This window comes from Quercus robur, chromosome 7 (genome assembly GCF_932294415.1).
Source record: "Quercus robur chromosome 7, dhQueRobu3.1, whole genome shotgun sequence".
Taxonomy (NCBI): domain Eukaryota; kingdom Viridiplantae; phylum Streptophyta; class Magnoliopsida; order Fagales; family Fagaceae; genus Quercus; species Quercus robur.
The window spans coordinates 23700730-23719151 of NC_065540.1; the positions used below are offsets into that span (position 1 = coordinate 23700730).

Sequence of the window (18422 nt, forward strand, 5' to 3'; positions counted from 1 at the left end):
GTTGGTTGGGCAAATTCACCACCAACTGAGATAGTACAAAATGTTTTATTCTAGAATAAAACACGCTAGCCGTTGAATTAATGGGAATCCGTGCATATACATGTGTATTACACATTTTATTGTTGCCATAAAACACTTATTTACTCGGTCAGTTGTGCATGTTAGGATTTAGTTGTTGGAACTGCTATATTAATATTTTCACGCTTCTCTATTATATAAGCAAATGATCCAAACCCATAATGATAAACAAATAATTCAAACCTATAATGATAAACTTCACAGAGATTGAACTTTCGCTTCTTCTCCAAAACACTACGTACTTTCTCCCAAGCCCAACCATGGCCAAAACCCTCTCGAAACCCACATCCATTTTATTCATGCTCTTCACCATTTTCTTCTTCTCAACCTATGTCACCGCAGATGAAGCACCTGTTTTCTCTAAAAATTTACCTCCTTCATCACTTGGACTTAATCAACAGAAGCTAAGCCACCTCCACTTCTACTTCCATGACATTGTCAGTGGCCCCAAACCTACTGCTGTGCGAGTTGCACAAGCTGCCACAACAAACAAATCCGCAACGGGGTTCGGAGCTGTGGCGGTGATCGATGACCCGCTGACTCTCCTCCCAGAAAATACCTCCAAAGTTGTTGGACAAGCACAAGGAATTTATACCTTGGCGTCGCAGAGTGAAGCAGCATTGCTAATGGTGTTGAACTTAGCTTTCACAGAGGGAGAGTATAATGGTAGCACTCTTAGTGTGTTAGGGAGAAACACTGTATTCTCGACCGTCAGGGAGATGCCGATCGTTGGTGGGAGTGGTGTTTTCCGGTTTGCTCGTGGGTATGCTCAGGCCAAGACTTACACGTTTGATACAAAATCTGGGGATGCTGTTGTGGAGTACAATGTCTATGTCTTACATTATTGATTTGAGCCTGAACATGTTTATTGAGCCATTCACATGTTACTTGGCTATTCATAATTTTTTTTTCTTTCTTTTTTTATGTGAAGAATAAAATGCCGGTGGCTGAATGTATTATCAGATAATTGGGAACGTTTTATTTTGTGAAAGAGGCTTTAATAATCCAACCAGAACATTACAGAGCCAAAATTTGGAAGATGCGTTAATTTATAACAAATATATTTGGGAGGCCACAATGGTTTTAATTTGAGGTTTGTCTATTGAATTTTTTGTTATTCACGTCTAAATTATCATATTTAAAGCAGAATAATGATCGATAGAAAATTTTGAGATTTCTATTTTTTATTTTCTGTCAATCAGATACAACCATTTTGATTCTAAATTAGGTTCATTCAACATGTTTGACCATGGCCCATTGCTCTGTTCTTCTCACAGACTATCAATATCTATTACAATATATAGTTTAAATTCCTCCACTTTCACTCGATAAGTAAGATCGAAATATTCAATTTCTAACTTTAAATGAACATAAATAAGATGAATAGTGAAAAAATTATTTTCTTTTGATTATTTAAATTCCTTCACGACGCTCATAGTAGGTATGCTCGATGGTTGCACTACTAAGTTACCAATATGAGTATAATTTAGAGAAGCACGAAAGATGGATGACGAGTTTGTCCACTATATGAAAGTGGGAGATATGAGTAATTAGACCCATCTTGGCCCAATTAGGTTTCACAAATTGCCCATTAGGTTTACCGTTTGTGAGCACAGCCCGACCATCCACATTGATCCTTTAATTATTTTGTAACATTAAGAAAAATTAAAGTGATTACAGGAAAAACTCTGTACATGCCCCTGTGCGCTTCTTCCTCTTTTGCTTTCTCCCCAACCTTTTTGTGAGAGTGAGTGGAGAAAGAGCAGCTAGAACTGCATCGTCCCTCTCAATTTCCATCTTCTCTAATGATGTCTAGGCTGTAGATTATGTATGCTTTGATCTAGTAAGAAGCACCATGCATGTAGCCGACAATTTTTGCTTAGGGTGGACAAATTTTAATATATAGGGTAAATAAGATTGTATATAAAAAAACAGGGACCCTCTTTGATTTCGTATCTCTCTCTTTGCCTTTTTCTGACGTTTATATAGAAATTGGTTCTTTTTAATTTTTTTTAAAGATACGATAGGGAATTCAAGGCAAGAACATATATTTGGCCCTTTATATCATCATCATCATTATCATATTCTTTTTGTGATGAACACATATTTGGACGAGGAACTATCTGCTTGATTTCTAATGGCAATCGCACAGTCTTGAGCTTAAGGCCACTTCTTTCATTAAATTAGTGGGTAGGTCACCTTTGACCTTAGAAATTTCATATGTTTTGGTTTTGCTCACATTTTATCTAATCCTGTATTGACTTATAAATCGCACGTTCCTGAGTTTATGTGGTCAGATTAGCGATTCTGATTGGTGTCGATGAATTTTTGGTTTTCAATTACCAATTAATTTGTTTAGTTTCTCGTTGGTAAATTTACTCTGTTAGTTGCGTATGTTAGCAGTTCTTGAACTGCTACATTAATTTTGTCAAGGCTCCTCTATTATAAGATTATGTTTGAAGGTACAAATTCTACAGACACAAACCCTTGTTTCCTCTCCAAAGTACTGCGAACTTTTCTCCCCTCCATGGCCAAAACCATCTCAAAGCCCAATTCCACTTTACTCATATATTTCACTATTTTCTTCTTCTCAACCTATGTCACTACAGAAACACCAGTTTTCTCTCGAAATCCATCACCTTCATCACTAGGACTTAGAAACTAATCCACTTCCACTTCTACTTCCATGACATTCTTAGTGGCACCAAACCTAGTGCTGTACGAGTTGCCCAGGCTGCCACAACCGACACGTCCTCAACGTCGTTTGGAGCTGTGTTTGTGATTGATGACCCTTAGTTATCTTGCCCGAAAATACCTCGAAGTTGTAGGAAGAGCACAAGGAATTTATGCCTTAGCGGCGCAGAGTGAAGCAGCGTTGTTAATGGTGTTGAACTTGGTTTTCACGGAGGGAAAGTATAATGGTAGCACTCTTAGTATGTTAGGGAGAGACGCTATCTTGTTCACCGTGAGGGAGATGCCAATCGTTGGTGGGAGCAGTTTTTTACGGTTTGCACGTGGGTATGCTCAGGCCAGGACTTAAATGTTTGATACCAAAACTAAGGAGGTTGTTGTGGAGTTTGATGCCTATGTCTTACATTATTGAGCCATACACATGTTACTTGGCCATTCACGGTTTTTTTGTTTTTGTTTTTGGAAATAAAATACCAGTGGCTGAATGTATTGTCAGATAATTGGGACTTTTAATTTTGTGACAGATATATAATACGCTAGGTTATCCATGAGTCTGTTTAGGGTCAAACTGCCCATCAACCTGATCAACTCAAGTCTAAAATCGCGGCATTTGTGGCCAACTATGGCCATACGGGTCTTTGACCACCAAAACTTCACGATTCTATAGATTGGTCGAAACCATCAAGTCATGGTGGAGACTTAATTTCCAGTGGAAATTTGATGGATCTCATTGTATTTTTTAAGATCTCTCCAGATCTGGTCGTGATCTTGTCTGTTCAAACTGAGATCTCACCGAATCTGATCGTAAACTCACTACATCTAGCAGAGAAACCAATGTATCAACGGAAAACAAAAAAAATCTAACATCAGTAGTCTATTAGATTGGTTTGAATTTGATTTTCTTGCGAAGACTCGCTGTCGATTGTCACATTCACCAAATAGGTCAATTTCTAGTTTGGGTCCCAAATCCTTCGGGTGGGTCAGGTTTGTCGAGTAAGTTGACAGCCCTAATAACACATTTTTGTCTAATTTTACATTATCCAATGAGAACAATACGTAACACAATCTAGAAGATGCTTTATAGCATATTTTGGAGGCCACTATGGTTTTAATTTAAGATGTTTCTATTGAGATTTTTGTTAATCATGTCTAAATTAATAGATTTAAAATTGAATATTTATATAGAAAATTTTGACAATACTATTTATATTTTCTTTCAACCAGGCCACAATGTTCTTTCTCACAAATTATCAATATTGATTTCGTCTCATTAAGTAAGATTTAAAATATAGAATTTTTATTTCTAAATGGGACGTAAAGTGGAAACATGATTTAAATTGACCATCTATTTTTGATTCCATGATAAACTATACTTATCTTTAAAATTTAGGCCGAATTAATTAGGTGTAATTTTTAAATGTCATTCGAATTAGGTTCCATGAAACCAAACTTTTATGAGGCATTTGGTTGAACAGTGGCATGCCTCGACAACTCAGCATGGGTTTGAAGATGTATTAGATGGTTTTATTGCTTACAAAAACATGAATTTTGGGGAGTGGATTGATTAGATCATGTTTGAGTTTGACACCGTGAAATAAAATTCTAAGGCAATCAAGGTAAATAAAAAAGCAGAGACCAGAAAATGGTATAAAAATTAAAAACAAAGAGAGAGAGAGAGAGAGAGAGAGAGATTACTTAATTTGAAGATTGTAAAATCGTCGAAGGTTGAAGGAAGTCTAAAAGAAGAGCAAAAACTAAGAAGAGTCAGCATGCCCAAGAAATATGAAGTTGCATGTTTCTTTCATTTATGAAATTATACCTAATAAGACAGGGTTTGGAACCTGAATTTGTGACCCTTAGATTCTAACAAAAAATTCCATGTGGAAATGCAATTTCGTTTGAGAAGGTCACAAAAAAAGGGTTCGATAAATTCCTTCATCAAATTTTGGCTTCTCCCCAAATCATGTCTCCAAATACTTTACCCAAACACACATTTTAGGTTTTAAAATTAAATTCAACCAAATACACATTTAGGTTTTTCAATTAAATTGAACCATGTGTATGCATTGTCCAATAAGTCACATGATTGAATTTGATTGTTGTAAAGGCATTGGACAATTTAAACACATGATTGACTTTAATTGTCATTAAGGTACTGGCCAATTTAGCCAAATAGTTGAATTTAATTGGAGAATCTATATACAACACCTAATAAATAGTACCTAAAATTTACTTAAAATTTTAAGATGATAAAAATAAATGAGTTGTACCTAAATAGGTGTTGTATCATAGGAGGAATTTGCTTGGGGAGGTTCCGATAGTCCTTGATAAGAGGGGTATGGTATAAATTGTTACTGCAAGGCTCATTTACCCATTCAAAGAAAACTTTTGCATCAATTTCAATTTCTACAACTGGCAAATTTAGATTAATGCACGTTATAAGTCCATCACTTACCCATCCCGCATACTGTTTGTAGATGAAATAAATTCCTTAAATTTCTCAAAGTTGCGATATGAATTTGCTGACTGGAATCTAAAGTCACAATATTAGTTGTTAACTACATAGTGATGACTTACTGAGATATGTGTAGACAGTTTATAAAATGCAAGTAGAAATCCTTGATATATTGATCATAATAAGTGCATGAGTGTTGAAAGTTACAACAAATATAGTTGCAAAAAGAGTGAAATGGTCCTAAAGCTTTACCAGGTTAATTTTGTTTATGTGTTTGAAGGTCACCATATGATGTGCTTGATAGCTTTCTTAAATGATTATATTGGTTGTTCATAAGTTTTGTGCCTATTAATACAGTGAGTGAATGAATCATTGCTTCCTACTGTTTGAGTCCCATCAATCACTCTTAGTTGCCTTATTATGGCTTATGTGCCTTTGGGTAATGTCCAAAGGTGAGGGTTTTATGGCTACTACTTTGGCATGCTATTTGTAATTGAAAGCTCAGATTTGTGCTAAAATACAAGAGTTTGTTTAGACCCCCAATTAAAAATTATGGCTAGATTGCTTTTACTCTAACTTAGACTAAGTGCGGAACAAGAGTAAATAAGTGTAATGAACTGATAAAGCTACCCTAAGTCATATTCATCCATCATCAACAATAAAATGAAAGCTTATAGAGTAGGGAAGAGAGATGCAAACACAAGATAACATTGAAATGTATTATTGAAGAGGAAACTAAAGAACTTGGCGAAAAACCTTTCTGCAACCCTCCAAGTAAAAAATGATCCACTAGAGAATATAGTTGGAGTGCACGAATAACAAAAGATCCTCCAAGCCTAGTCTACCCCATGTACTTGAGCCCTCCAAGCTCCTACTACCAACGGACTTCTCAGAGTCTTGTCTTCTCTAGCTTTCCGGCTCCCGCAATTTAGCCTGATTGCATCCGCCAATGAATGACTCCTTCCAATGCTTCCCAGCAGCACCAAAATCTCACTTAACACTAAGAATGGGTATGGTTAGTGTTTAAGCTAATAACCTCTCAAAGATCTAGAGATGGAGAGGTAGGATTTGAGGAAAACTACAAGGAAATGTACAGATGATTGTGGGTATAACAATCACTCTCAAGTGTATTTGCTAGGGTTTTCTCTTTGAAAAGCACTCCTTACAATTCATGGGTAATGAGGGTATATATAGTGTGGGTAAAGAATTGGTAAAGCAAACACAACTTTTTGCCAAACAGAAACTTTCGCGGGTCCTTCGTGAGTTGGCCCTTCTCGCGAGATAGTCGCGAAATTGACAGCCTGGCACAACTTTTCATCTTCCAGTCATGTGCTCCACACGTGGCATTTCAGCAGGTTGCTTCTCACGAGTTAGTTGTGAAATCCATTGATTCAACTTTTGAAGCTTGATTCTTCACCAATTTCTCACACTCATTCTTTACAAATAAACCTACATATATACAGGGAAAATGATTGAATAAATTACAATAAAATTTGGTACGAAATTAAAGCCAACACAATATAGTTGGAAATCACGAATTTACAATCTCCCTCTTTGGCTATTCCGTGACAAAACCCCTAAATAGACTTTAGACTTAAACATGAGTTTAAGAGCATAGACAAAACTCATTCACACCTAAATCTAAAAGCTGTGAAGCACTTGCACCATATACACTTGTATCTCGAAACACTAGCACATAACAAATAAACTTCATTAAGCATGAGACAAGTAGAACACAAGGCATGTATAAAGAACAAGTAAAATGCAATCAAGATACCAACTAAGATATATAACATTAAATATAACTTGATCAAGCATAAACAGTTGTAGGAAAATGTCCACAATTAACATTTAACGAGTAAATGATCATCCGGACACGCAATGCAATTATGAGCAATGTTGAAATCAATTGCATGTCCAACATACCACATGATGCATTAAAAAAACTAAGGCAATAAGCAATAGATAACTATAAGCATCAAGAAACGGCTATAAAAACCAAGATACATAAAGTACTAAAGAAAACTATGTTTTAAACTAAAGTACTTGAAAGCTTTAAATAAAAGAACTGTAAATATCCAAAAGCTATAAAAGCATATACATAAAGATAAAACCACCAAAATGAGCCAATGGTGTTACTACTCCCCTTCGGGCTGTACTCCCCTTCAAACTAATCTACTCCCCCTTTTTGACCGGAATGGCCAAAAGTCCTAAAATGCATTAGACTCCAAATCTGACTCCATCATATCTTGAATATAAGAAGAGAGGGCAATGATTTGGCCTTGAAGATATGTGAACTGCCTCGTGGAGTTGTCGATGTGAGAAGCCAACATGGTATGCATCTCTTCAACTCTTCCAAGTAGAAGATCAAGGCGATCGGGGCTCTTGCTGGTGCTTGGGAAGATGGCTATGGAATATCCTCCGGTACTGAAGTGAAGCGATCAATTTCTTCATCGGTGTTACCTCATTCTTCTACATCTTCATCTCTTGGAATTTGAGACACATTGGTGCTTGATCCAGGAATGTGAGCTTTGCTTTGGATGATGGTCTGCTTACTAATAGTGTCTTCCCTTTGCATCACCAGAAGCCCGCTTGGAATCTTCACCCTTGCCCTTAAAACAAGAGACATGACAAGGCTTGGAAATGGTAGAGTTAGCCTTGCAGTCCTCTTCTTGATGCTCTTGACGAAGAGGCGATAAATGTGATCACAGATGTCGATCTCCTTGTGAGTGAAGAGATAATAGAGGAACACGGTCCTTGGCGCTAACAAGGTCGTCAAGTTCTTCATCGGATAGAGGTTGAAGATCATGATGTAGGCCAAAGCTCTCATTTCGATGGTGAACTCAATAGTGTGCAAGGCTTTCATCTTGAGTTGTCCTCCAAGAACTTCCACGAGAGGCTCAAGTTTCTCCTTTCATTCATCATATTGTAGAGATGTGTCTAGAGTCATTGGTCAAATCTCCAAAACCTCTTGAATTGATTCCCTTGAAACTAAGAACTCTCTCCCCCTTAACCAACAGTTAATGTGGTCACCTTCCACAATGGCATTAGCGAAGAATTCTCATATGATCTCTTCAAACACATCACCCATCGGATTTAGCAACTTGGTCCATGTTCTTTCTTTGAACACTTTCGGAATGAAGGTATCCTTTAAGGACTCCAAGTCTATAGACCTCTTTAGGACTATTGGGGCCTATTTGTAGTGATCAATGAAGGCCATGTTAATATCGTCATTTCTAAATGAGTTTGAGGAGATGCGGGGACACTTTGAAGGCTTCTTTGTTGCCCTTTTCTTAAGAGGAGACATCTACAAAACAAACTCCAACACAAACACAAACATGGAAACAAACTTGATTAGATACGAGTTAGTCCATAAAATGAAACAATATAGTCCTAAATAGCAAATAGACAAGCAAAAAATGTCACAAGATCATGTTTGAAGTGCTAAAGGTCTAACAAGACTTACATAGCATGAGTGAAATGCAAAACGTGTCAAGTGATAGAGTGTGTGCATCAAGTGTGCTTGTGGTGTGCATGTGAGATGCATGAGCAATGCATGACAAAGCACTCATGGGGCAAAGTGTGTAAAACACACAACCAAAGATCAAAACATGTTAAGTATGTAAAAACATGGTAATCCCCAAAAATTAGTACTCATCGGAGTCCAAAATAACGAAAAAAAATACCATTTAGGCATTTTATCAAACACCTAGAGTGCACACTTTCAACTAACATATGAAAAAATGCATGAACATATGAAAATCTTGCCTAAATACATCAAAATGCCACTTGGGGTCAACAAAAACACAAAAAAACACAGTGGGACAAAGCCCAATCAACAAAATTAAAGAATTTTGACATGAAAATAAGTTTTCCCAGCCCTTTTCAAAAAATAACTCTATCTTAGAAATCTTAGAATTTAAGGCTTAATCTAAGGATTCAAGTGTGAAAAAGTGTTAAAACATACCTTAGATGAGTCTTAGAGATGAAAGTCCTTGAGATTTGGTTGAGTTTTGGAGAAAAAGTTGTTTTGGGTTGAGAGAGGTGCGAGAGAGGCAAAAAGAGAGTTTTTGAAAAAACTGACACTGTTTGGCTTTTAAAACTAAAAATCCACTCATTTCGTAGGTAGGGTACTCATGAAGTACTCACGAAGCACTCATGAAATGGCCTCATATGTGTAAGGTTGAATTTATTCAATCATGTATTGGCCTTATTCCGTGCCAAATTTGCTTGTAATTTAGCAATTAGATACCCTGTATTTAGGTGGGAATCATATAAGGGTAGTGTGTGAGGAAATCTTAAGAAGTGTGCAATTCAAGGGAGCCTTGCGACTGGATCTTGTGACTAGCAAGTCGCCAGAATGGCACATGTGTGAAGCATGCATGGGGAGTTGAAGGGTCACGCCAGCTGTAGCATTACAGGACAAAACTTCCAGTCTGGCTAGACAGTTAGCTCGTGACTCAGACTCGCGACTCTTTCCAATCGCGAGGTCGAGTCGCCAGAATGCCTTATTTGATGAAACTGACCTTTCACATTCCTCATACATCCTACTATAAATATCCTTATACCCACGAAATGTAGAGAGCTTCCAAAGATAATTTTGAGAGAGAAACCCTAGAGAAAAACAAGATTGATTCATACACAATCTTCATCTTTTGATTCTCCAAATTCCTCTACTCTCACCCTCTCCATTGACATATCCTTGAGAGGTACATTTAGACAAATCCTTATCTCACCATACCCATATTAGTGAAGAGGTATTTTGGTGCTTAGGAAGCAGTTCAGAAGGGACCAATTCATTTTGGGTGATGCAATGGGCTATTGCGGGATTTGGTAAGCTAGAGAAGACAAGGTTCGGCATAACCCTGTTGGAGTAAGAAGTTTGGAGGGCTTAGGTGCACTGGGTAGATTAGGCTTGAAGGATTTTCTGTTATTCATGTATCCCAACTTCATTCTCTAGTGGATTATTACCACTTGGAGGGCGGCAGAGAGGTTTTTCGTCGAGTATTTCGGTTTCCTCTTAGATAACACATTGCTGTGTTATCTTTGTGTTTGCATCTTTCTTCCCTTACTCTTTATCATTTAATTGTTGCCGTGGATTTGATTAAATATGGATTAGAGTGTTTTACCAATTTGGGTTTAGCTTATATTCATATTCTGCACATATATTGTTTGTTTATAAGCTTGTGTTGGTAATTTTAAATTGGGGGTCTAAACATTCATTGGTGTTTTACACACTATTTGAACTTTCAATTGGTATCAGAACAGGTGCACTTGTTGTGGTTTAATTACCTAAGTGCGATCCTAGACCCATTGGCTATGGATGAAGCTATGGAAAAGGATATGTTGAATTATGGTTTAAATGTATGTGATAATGGCTTTATGAGTATGTTTGAAGATTGTCCTAACAATGTACTCTTGGAGTTATTAAAAACAAAGAGACATGCTAGAATGTTTGTTCACATGCTGAAACATTTTGAAAATGAGAATCATATCCTTCACAATAGTCTATGTGAGTCAAATTATTTGATTAAGAAGTATAAAAGAAGGAATAGAATATTGTGTGAAAATGTTGATAATCTTAAAAAGAAAATTCAATCTAACAAAAGTGTGGAAAATGAAGACAATTTTCTATTTGAAGGTCAAGAGTGCTTGTCCCATGCTTGCTTGTTTGTGCACACTTCTTAGAAGGTATTTAATTTGTGTTTATGGTATCTTGATAGTGGTTGCTCTTGCCATATGAAAGGAGATAAATCACTGTTTAAGTCACTCAAAGAGAAGGTCAGTGACTACATGACATTTGGCGATGAAAGTCATGCTTAAGTTCTTGGCAAAGGGACTGTTTAGATATCAGAATTACCTCTATTAAAGGATGTCTTATACATTAAAGGACTTAAGGCGAATCTCTTAAGCATCACTCAAATATGTGAATGAGGCCTTCCTTGTTTAATTCTCAAAGAAGGGGTGTGTAATCATTGATGAAGAAGGGATTCAAGTCCTGGAGGGAAATAGGACTACTGACAATTGCTACGGAGTAGTTCCTACATCAAAGATTTCTTGCAGAAGTGCTTGTGTTGATATGTTGGAACTTTGGCATCAAAGACTTGGGCATGCAAATTTCAAATAAGTGGCTAAAGTATCTAAACTTGAAGCTATTGAGGGGCTTCCAAAATTTGGAAAAGTAGAGAAGACCATTTGTGGTGCATGCCAAATGGGGAAGCAAACAAAGGCAAGTCATCACAAGGTGAATGTGATTGCTACTTCATGTTGTTTAGAGCCTCTTCATGTTGATCTAATGGGGCCCACAAGAACTGAAAGCTTGGGAGGAAAAAGGTACATCATGGTCATTGTTGATGATTTCTTAAGATACACTTGGGTGGAGTTTCTTAGAGAAAAATCAGAAGCATGTAAGAAACTGGAAATTCTGTGCAAGAGACTTCAAAACATGAAAGGGGCTCCTATTGTCAAGATAAGGAGTGATTATGGGAAGGAGTTTGAGAATGCAAGATTTGAGTCTTTTTGTGAGAAGAATGGGATCAAAAAGGAATTTTCAGCCCCCAAAACTCCTCAACAAAATGGGGTGGTTGAGAGGAAAAATCAGGCGATTCAAGAAATGGCACGAGTTATGCTACTTAACAAGAAAATGGCTCAAAAGTTTTGGGGAGAAGTCGTGAACACTTCATGTCACATTGGTAATAGAATATTCTTCCGAGCAGGAACAAAGAAGACTGCATATGAAATTTGGAATGGAAAGAATCCAAAAGTGAAGTACTTCCGAGTATTCGGAAGCAAGTGTTACATTCTAAATGATTGGGAGAACCTTGGAAAATTTGATGCAAAAAGTGATGAAGGCATCTTCCTTGGATATTCTACTACTAGCTGGGCATACAGAGTTTTCAACAAGAGAACAAAAAGGGTAATGGAGTCCATCAATGTGGAAATTAATAATGCTATAACAATAGTAGAGATTGATGATGATGGAGAAGGACTAAGCTCTAAAGGACCCACTGTTGAGGTTGAAGCCCAAGATATTGAAGGAGAAGAACCTACATTGGAAAAGGAATTGACTCTTGTGAACTCAAGAATGGAAACAAGGTCAATGTCTAGAACACCAAGTCCTCTTGCTCCTCCGAAAGTTCATCCTCCTATCTCCCGAAATGATGAAGTGTCCACCTAAAAGAAGCCATTGTCAAGAGTTGTTAAAAACCATCCAAACAGTAACATCTTTGGGTCTCTAGATAAAGGTCTTCATCTTAGAAAGGGAAACATACTTCTAGCCAATCATGTAACATACCATTGCTACCTTGCCCAATTTGAGCGAAAAAGGGTAGAAGAAGCTCTTTAAGATGAAAATTGGGTTGAGTCAATGCATGAAGAACTGAATCAATTTGTAAGAAATGATGTATGAGAATTTGTTCCTAGGCCTAAAAATGTTCATGTCATTGGCACCAAATGGATCTTCTAGGACAAGACTGATGAAGATGGAGAGATTATATGGAATAAGTCTTGGTTGGTGGCTCAAGGATATACTCAAGTGGAAGGAGTAGATTTTGATGAATCCTTCGCTCTCATAGCAAGGTTTGAGTCTATCCACATTCTTATGTCAATTTCATGGACCATGAAATTCAAACTCTATCAAATGGATGTGAAATGTGCATTTCTCAATGGATTTCTGAATGAAGAAGTGTTCGTCGAATAGCCTAAAGGTTTTCAAGATCCTCACTTTCCAGATCATGTGTTGAGATTAAATAAGGCTTTTTATGGCTTGAAACAAGCTCCTAGAGCTTGGTATGATTGGCTTACATATTACCTCTTGGACAGAGGATTTAAAAGAGGATATGCTGACCGGACTCTATTTATCAAGAATGATGAGAACTACCTCCTCGTGGCTCAAGTATATGTTGATGATAGTATTTGGAGCTACCATTGATGCTTGAGCTATAGAGTTCTCCGAGGAGATGAAGAAAGAATTTGAGATGAGTATGGTGGGGGAGCTTACATTTTTTTGGGCCTTCAAGTCAGACAAAAGAAGAAGGGCATATTCATTTCACAAGAAAAATATGTGAGAAATATTGTCAAGAAATTTGGACTAAATTCCAAAAAGCATGCCTCCACTCCCATGAGTTCATCTACAAAGCTTAATCTTGATTCTTTTGGGGTAGAAGTGAGTCCAACTTTGTATAGGAGCATCATTGGGAGCTTACTCTATCTTACGACAAGTAGATTGGATATTTATTTTAGTGTGGGAGTTTGTGATCGATATCAAGCTGCTCCGAAGGAATCTCATCTGACAGTAGTGAAGCGAATCATAAGATATGTTAATGGCACTCCGGATTATGGCTTGTGGTACTCTAAGGATTCTAATGCTTGCCTTGCGGGTTATTCAGATGCAGATTGGGCTGGAAGTGTAGATGACCGAAACAGTACCTCAGGTGGCTGTTTCTATCTTGGGAACAATCTTGTCTCTTGGATAAGCAAGAAACAAAATTTCGTGTCTCTCTCTATGGCAAAAGCAGAGTACATAGCTGCTGGGAGTTGCTGCACACAACTACTCTGGATGAAGAAGCTACTTCACGACTACAGGATTTCCCAAGATACAATGTGTGTCTTCTATGATAACATCAGTGCTATAAATCTATCTAAGAATTCGGTTCAGCATTCAAAGTTGAAGCACATAGAGATACGTTACCACTTCATCCGGGATTTGGTGGAAGATAAAGTTGTGTGTCTTGAATTCATACATATAGACAACCAAAAGGTAGATATTTTCACCAAACCTCTCGATGGTCCACGATTTGAATCACTTCATAACACCATTGGTATTGGTACAACCTTGAATCTCATGTGTGATGTCTGCTTTAATTATATTTTTGGATTTGCTCTCACTGTTGTTTAGCACACATTACCTTATTGGCTATTTATATAGCATGTTTGTGTTTATTTGTTATTTACTTTGAATGTTTTTACATTTTTTTTTTATCAATCTTAGCTTGTTTTTGTGTCAAAAATCCAAAAACACATAAAAAGTAGAAAATCCAAAAAGTTTGATCAGCATTTTTAAGTTATGTCACATGCATATTTTGCCTTGTACCTTCGTACAAATGACTTTGTGCATTTACGAGCGTAGCTTGTTCTTTATGCACTCATATCATTGTGGGAAAAATCTTGACATCTATGTAACTGTTGTAAATAGATCTTCAAACTTGACATAAATGATTAGTCAATGGTTTTGTTGATCTTGAGACTTGCATAGACTTGTGCCTATATATCTTCCCACTCTTTTATTTTTGCTTAAAGAGCTTAACCAATGTAAATCTCAAAATGAAAAGAGATAATGAGTTGCAAAAGCTATCGCACATACTAGTATTTGACTAGGAAAAAGGGAAAATGACTTATATGAAAATGTATGATGCCCAAAAAGCCAAAGGCTTGTTCATCAAATTGAAATATCAAAAATTTCAAGCATCAATCTCAAAATGAGATGTATTGATTTAAAATGATCAAATGTTATGATTTGTATAGAGCCAAATGAAAAGCTTCAAAATTATGTTATCAAGTTTTATGAGAGGTCATATATGTATACTTCTATAATTGAGATTGGTCACATTTCCTCGTGCTAATTGTGTATGTCTTGGTTGAATTGATCATTGAAGCTTCACATTAGACTAAGGACTATCTCATCTTTGATACCCACACACAACACACATGTCTATGTTCAATGAATTCCTTATTCATTTGTGTGATTGTACTTGGTTAAATGTGTTGCACATACTCAATTATATGCTGATCAAACACAAAAAGATTTTTGAGTGTTTTAATTGTTTTTGGAAAGTGTTATTTATTTATTTATTTTTTTTAATTTCAAAAATTGTGCAACTCTGTTTTGGCGACTCACTCTCGCGAGTTAATCCAGTTGCGAGCTTATTTAGAAGCTTTCGTGACTTTCTGGCAAGTCAGGCCCCCAGTCACGAAAAAGACTTAGAATTTTTTTCAAAAAACTGGGTTTTTAGGATTGTTGTGACTCAGTTTGGTGACTGGTTCATGAGTGGAAGCTCTAGTCGCGAGTTTTACTCAGAATGTTTGGCAACTCTCGTCGCGACTTTCTCATGGGTGGAACTTCTAGTCGCGAAAAACACTTAGACAAATTTTTTAAAATTTTGTCACACGAGTTTTTTGGCAACTTGCATTGGCGACTTGTTTGCAGCTCATTCCAGTTGCGAAAAACACGTGTTTTGCGCTTTGAGGGTTATTTTCAGGACAGTTTTCAAAAACTTTTCAGTTTTCCCTCGCATATTGTGACTGTTCATCCTCTCCCTCACAAACTCACCGTGTTCTCTAACAAATCCTCCATTTTTCTTTATCATCTCTTCATTAATCTTCAAGAAAAGGTATGGGTTCTCTATTTTTCTCAAAGTATTTCTTGATTCTTGCATTGATTTCTTGGATTTTGTGTTTTTATATGAGATTTGAAAATATGATGCTCGAATATGGATTGTGTATATTTCGTTGCGTTTGATGATTTGGGTTTGTTGGTTTTCAAAATATTTTGCCTATTATAAATGCTTTTCATATTTGTTTCTCCTTTTGAGTATTATACCTTGTTTGTGTTGTGTTGTGTTATGCATATCATGCTCATGGTAAAATGTCTCATAGACATTTCCTTTGTTACTGTAGACTTTATGGTATACAATGTCTCTAGGGATGACCTTGATTTGCTGATTGTGAATTTTTTGTTTGGATATATGATTTTCACTATGCCCTAGGTTGTACATGATATTATTTGTTAACACAACACACACTGTGGTATGTTTGTGGACTTAATTCCAAGACTCTATTGTGCTTTGATGATTTGTGCCCTCTCTTGTCTTGTTGCTATTGAACTATGCTTTAGTTTAATCTTTGGCCTCATCCTTAGTCCATTTTATTGCTACTAACTTGTTACTAATATTTGGTGTTTACATATGTTGTGCCCTGTGTTGTGGTCTTTGCTACTATGTTTTTGCAGATCACTCCAAAGAAGAAGACTACGGCACATCGTGCTGACAAAAGGAAGAAAATGGACAATACTCAGTTTTGCTCTATCCAACACTTTGAAAGATACAATCAGTTCTACGCAAAAGCTCTAATCATCCTAGAGCATTTTGTGGACTTAACTGATTTGAAGGATTACTTTATCCCAAGTTGTTTTCAAGATACAGGTTGGGACAAGCTCCTTGGTGATCTCCTTGGGGTGTGTGAACCCTTGATTCGTGAGTTCTATGCCAATGCCACTCTACGAGAGGATGAAATCAATTGTTGGATTAGAGGCCATGAGTTCACCATTGACTTGGAAGATGTTGATGATGTTCTTGGTTTTGAGGATCTAGAGCATGATTTCACTCACTACAAGGACAGAATGTTATCCATTGAAACGGTTCAATCCCATATCGGTGGTGTTCGAGAAGGTAGACGTCTCAACACTTCAGCTTTTCCATCGGATCTTCGATGTCTTACATACATTATGATGTTCAACCTGTACCCGATGAAGAAGATGACCACCATCAGTAATGCTAGAGCCATTTTTCTCATGGAGCTTCGGGAGAATACTTACATTCATATTAGTGCTCATGTCTACTCCATAATTGTTGATGAAACAAGGACAACTTCAAGGGCAAAGTTGATTCTTCCTAGTGTTCTCATGAGGCTCTTTCGAGCAAAAGGTGTGGAAATTCCTCAAGACATCAGTCTCATGCCCACTTCTCTAGCTACAAATGCTCTAACACTTGCATGGATCAAAGTACGTCTTCTGGGTGATGAAGAGGAGGGTGATCAAACACAAGGAGAACCTATAGATACCGAGACAGAAGCAGAAGGACAACCTTCATGCTCCCGAAGTCATGGTAAAAGAAGTTGAGCGTCATCATCTTCTACTGTACCTCCAGATGCATTTTAGATCATCCTTGAGAGGATTGACGGCCTGTGAGACGTCCAAAATGAGCAATCTGATAGGTTGACTGCTATCCAAGACCAGATTAACTTGCTTTCAGCCAAGTTTGACATCTTCACTGCACAGCCCTAGCCCTTTGGCCATTTTGGTCAAAAAGGGGGAGATATGGAGTAGGAGTAGCTCTTGAAGGGGAGCATCATTTTGAGGGGGAGAAATTTTAAGCACTATTAGTTTATATTGTTTATGGTGTTTATGTTTGGATTTAGTTTCAATTAAGTACTTTGGTTTGAACTCTATAACTCTTGTACTTGGTTTTCTACTTCTTGACTATGTTGTGTTGTGAATACTTGAATACTTAGCTATTTAAAATATTTTTCTTTGTACCTTTGCTTTGTAGTTTAGTACTTTCAGTTAATGTTATGCATTTTCTTTAGTACATCACTCTTGTGTCCTTGTTGGATTTTATATCCTTGATGCAACTACCTTGTGTTTTTATATCGGTTGAGTGTGGGACATGCAAATGATACTTTGCATTGAGTTTATTAACTTGCATGTCCAAATGTTCATTCCTTGTGTGAATGATCATTGTGATCATTGTGATAACTATTTATAGTGATTGTTCTTGTTTGGTCAAGTTATGCTTTATTGCTTTTGTCTTTACTACTTGATCGCATTGTGCTTGTTTCATATGCATTTCAAGATTTCTGCTTACAATGATTGTCTTGTGTTATAGTTTTTAGGAAAAACTTGTTCGTGTGGTTCAAGAGCTTCACAGGTTCTAGAGTTAGGTGTGAGTGAGTTTTGGCAACTGTTCCCAACTCACATGTTAAGTCTAGAGTCTGTTTTAGGGTTTTGTCACGGAATAGCCAAAGGAGGAGATTGTAAGGTTGAATTTATTCAATCATGTGTTAGCTTTATTCCATGCCAAATTTGCTTGTAATTTAGCAATTAGATACCCTGTATTTAGGTGGGAATCATGTAAGGGTAGTGTGTGAGAAAGTGTGAAGAAATCTCAAGAAATGTGCAATTCAAGGGAGTCTCGCGATTGGCTCGTGACTGGTAAGTCCCCAGAATGGCACACGTGTGAAGCATGCAGGGGGAGCTGAAGGGTCACACCAGCTATAGCACTATAGGAAAAAACTTCTAGTCTGGTCAGGCAGTTTAGCTCGTGACTCAGACTCACGATTCTTTCCAGTTGCAAGGTTGAATTTCCAGAATGCCCTGTTTGATGAAAACTGACCTTTCGCATTTCTCATACACCCTACTATGAAT

The 18422-nt window shown here is 37.0% G+C and overlaps 1 protein-coding gene and 1 pseudogene across 1 annotated transcript; both read left to right on the forward strand.

Annotated features, from left to right (window-relative positions):
• Positions 1 to 250: 250 nt before the first annotated feature.
• On the forward strand, positions 251 to 1052 carry LOC126692850 (dirigent protein 22-like). Its single transcript, XM_050388649.1, has one exon. The coding sequence runs from the start codon at positions 267 to 269 to the stop codon at positions 924 to 926; it is 660 nt and encodes a 219-aa protein (XP_050244606.1). The 5' UTR covers positions 251 to 266; the 3' UTR covers positions 927 to 1052.
• A 1426-nt stretch (positions 1053 to 2478) lies between these two features.
• LOC126690871 (dirigent protein 2-like) lies at positions 2479 to 3197 on the forward strand (annotated as a pseudogene).
• Positions 3198 to 18422: the final 15225 nt, after the last annotated feature.

Coding starts and splice junctions, on each gene's coding strand:
- LOC126692850 (XM_050388649.1), top strand. CDS start 267: ATGATAAACTTCACAGAGATTGAACTTTCGCTTCTTCTCCAAAACACT.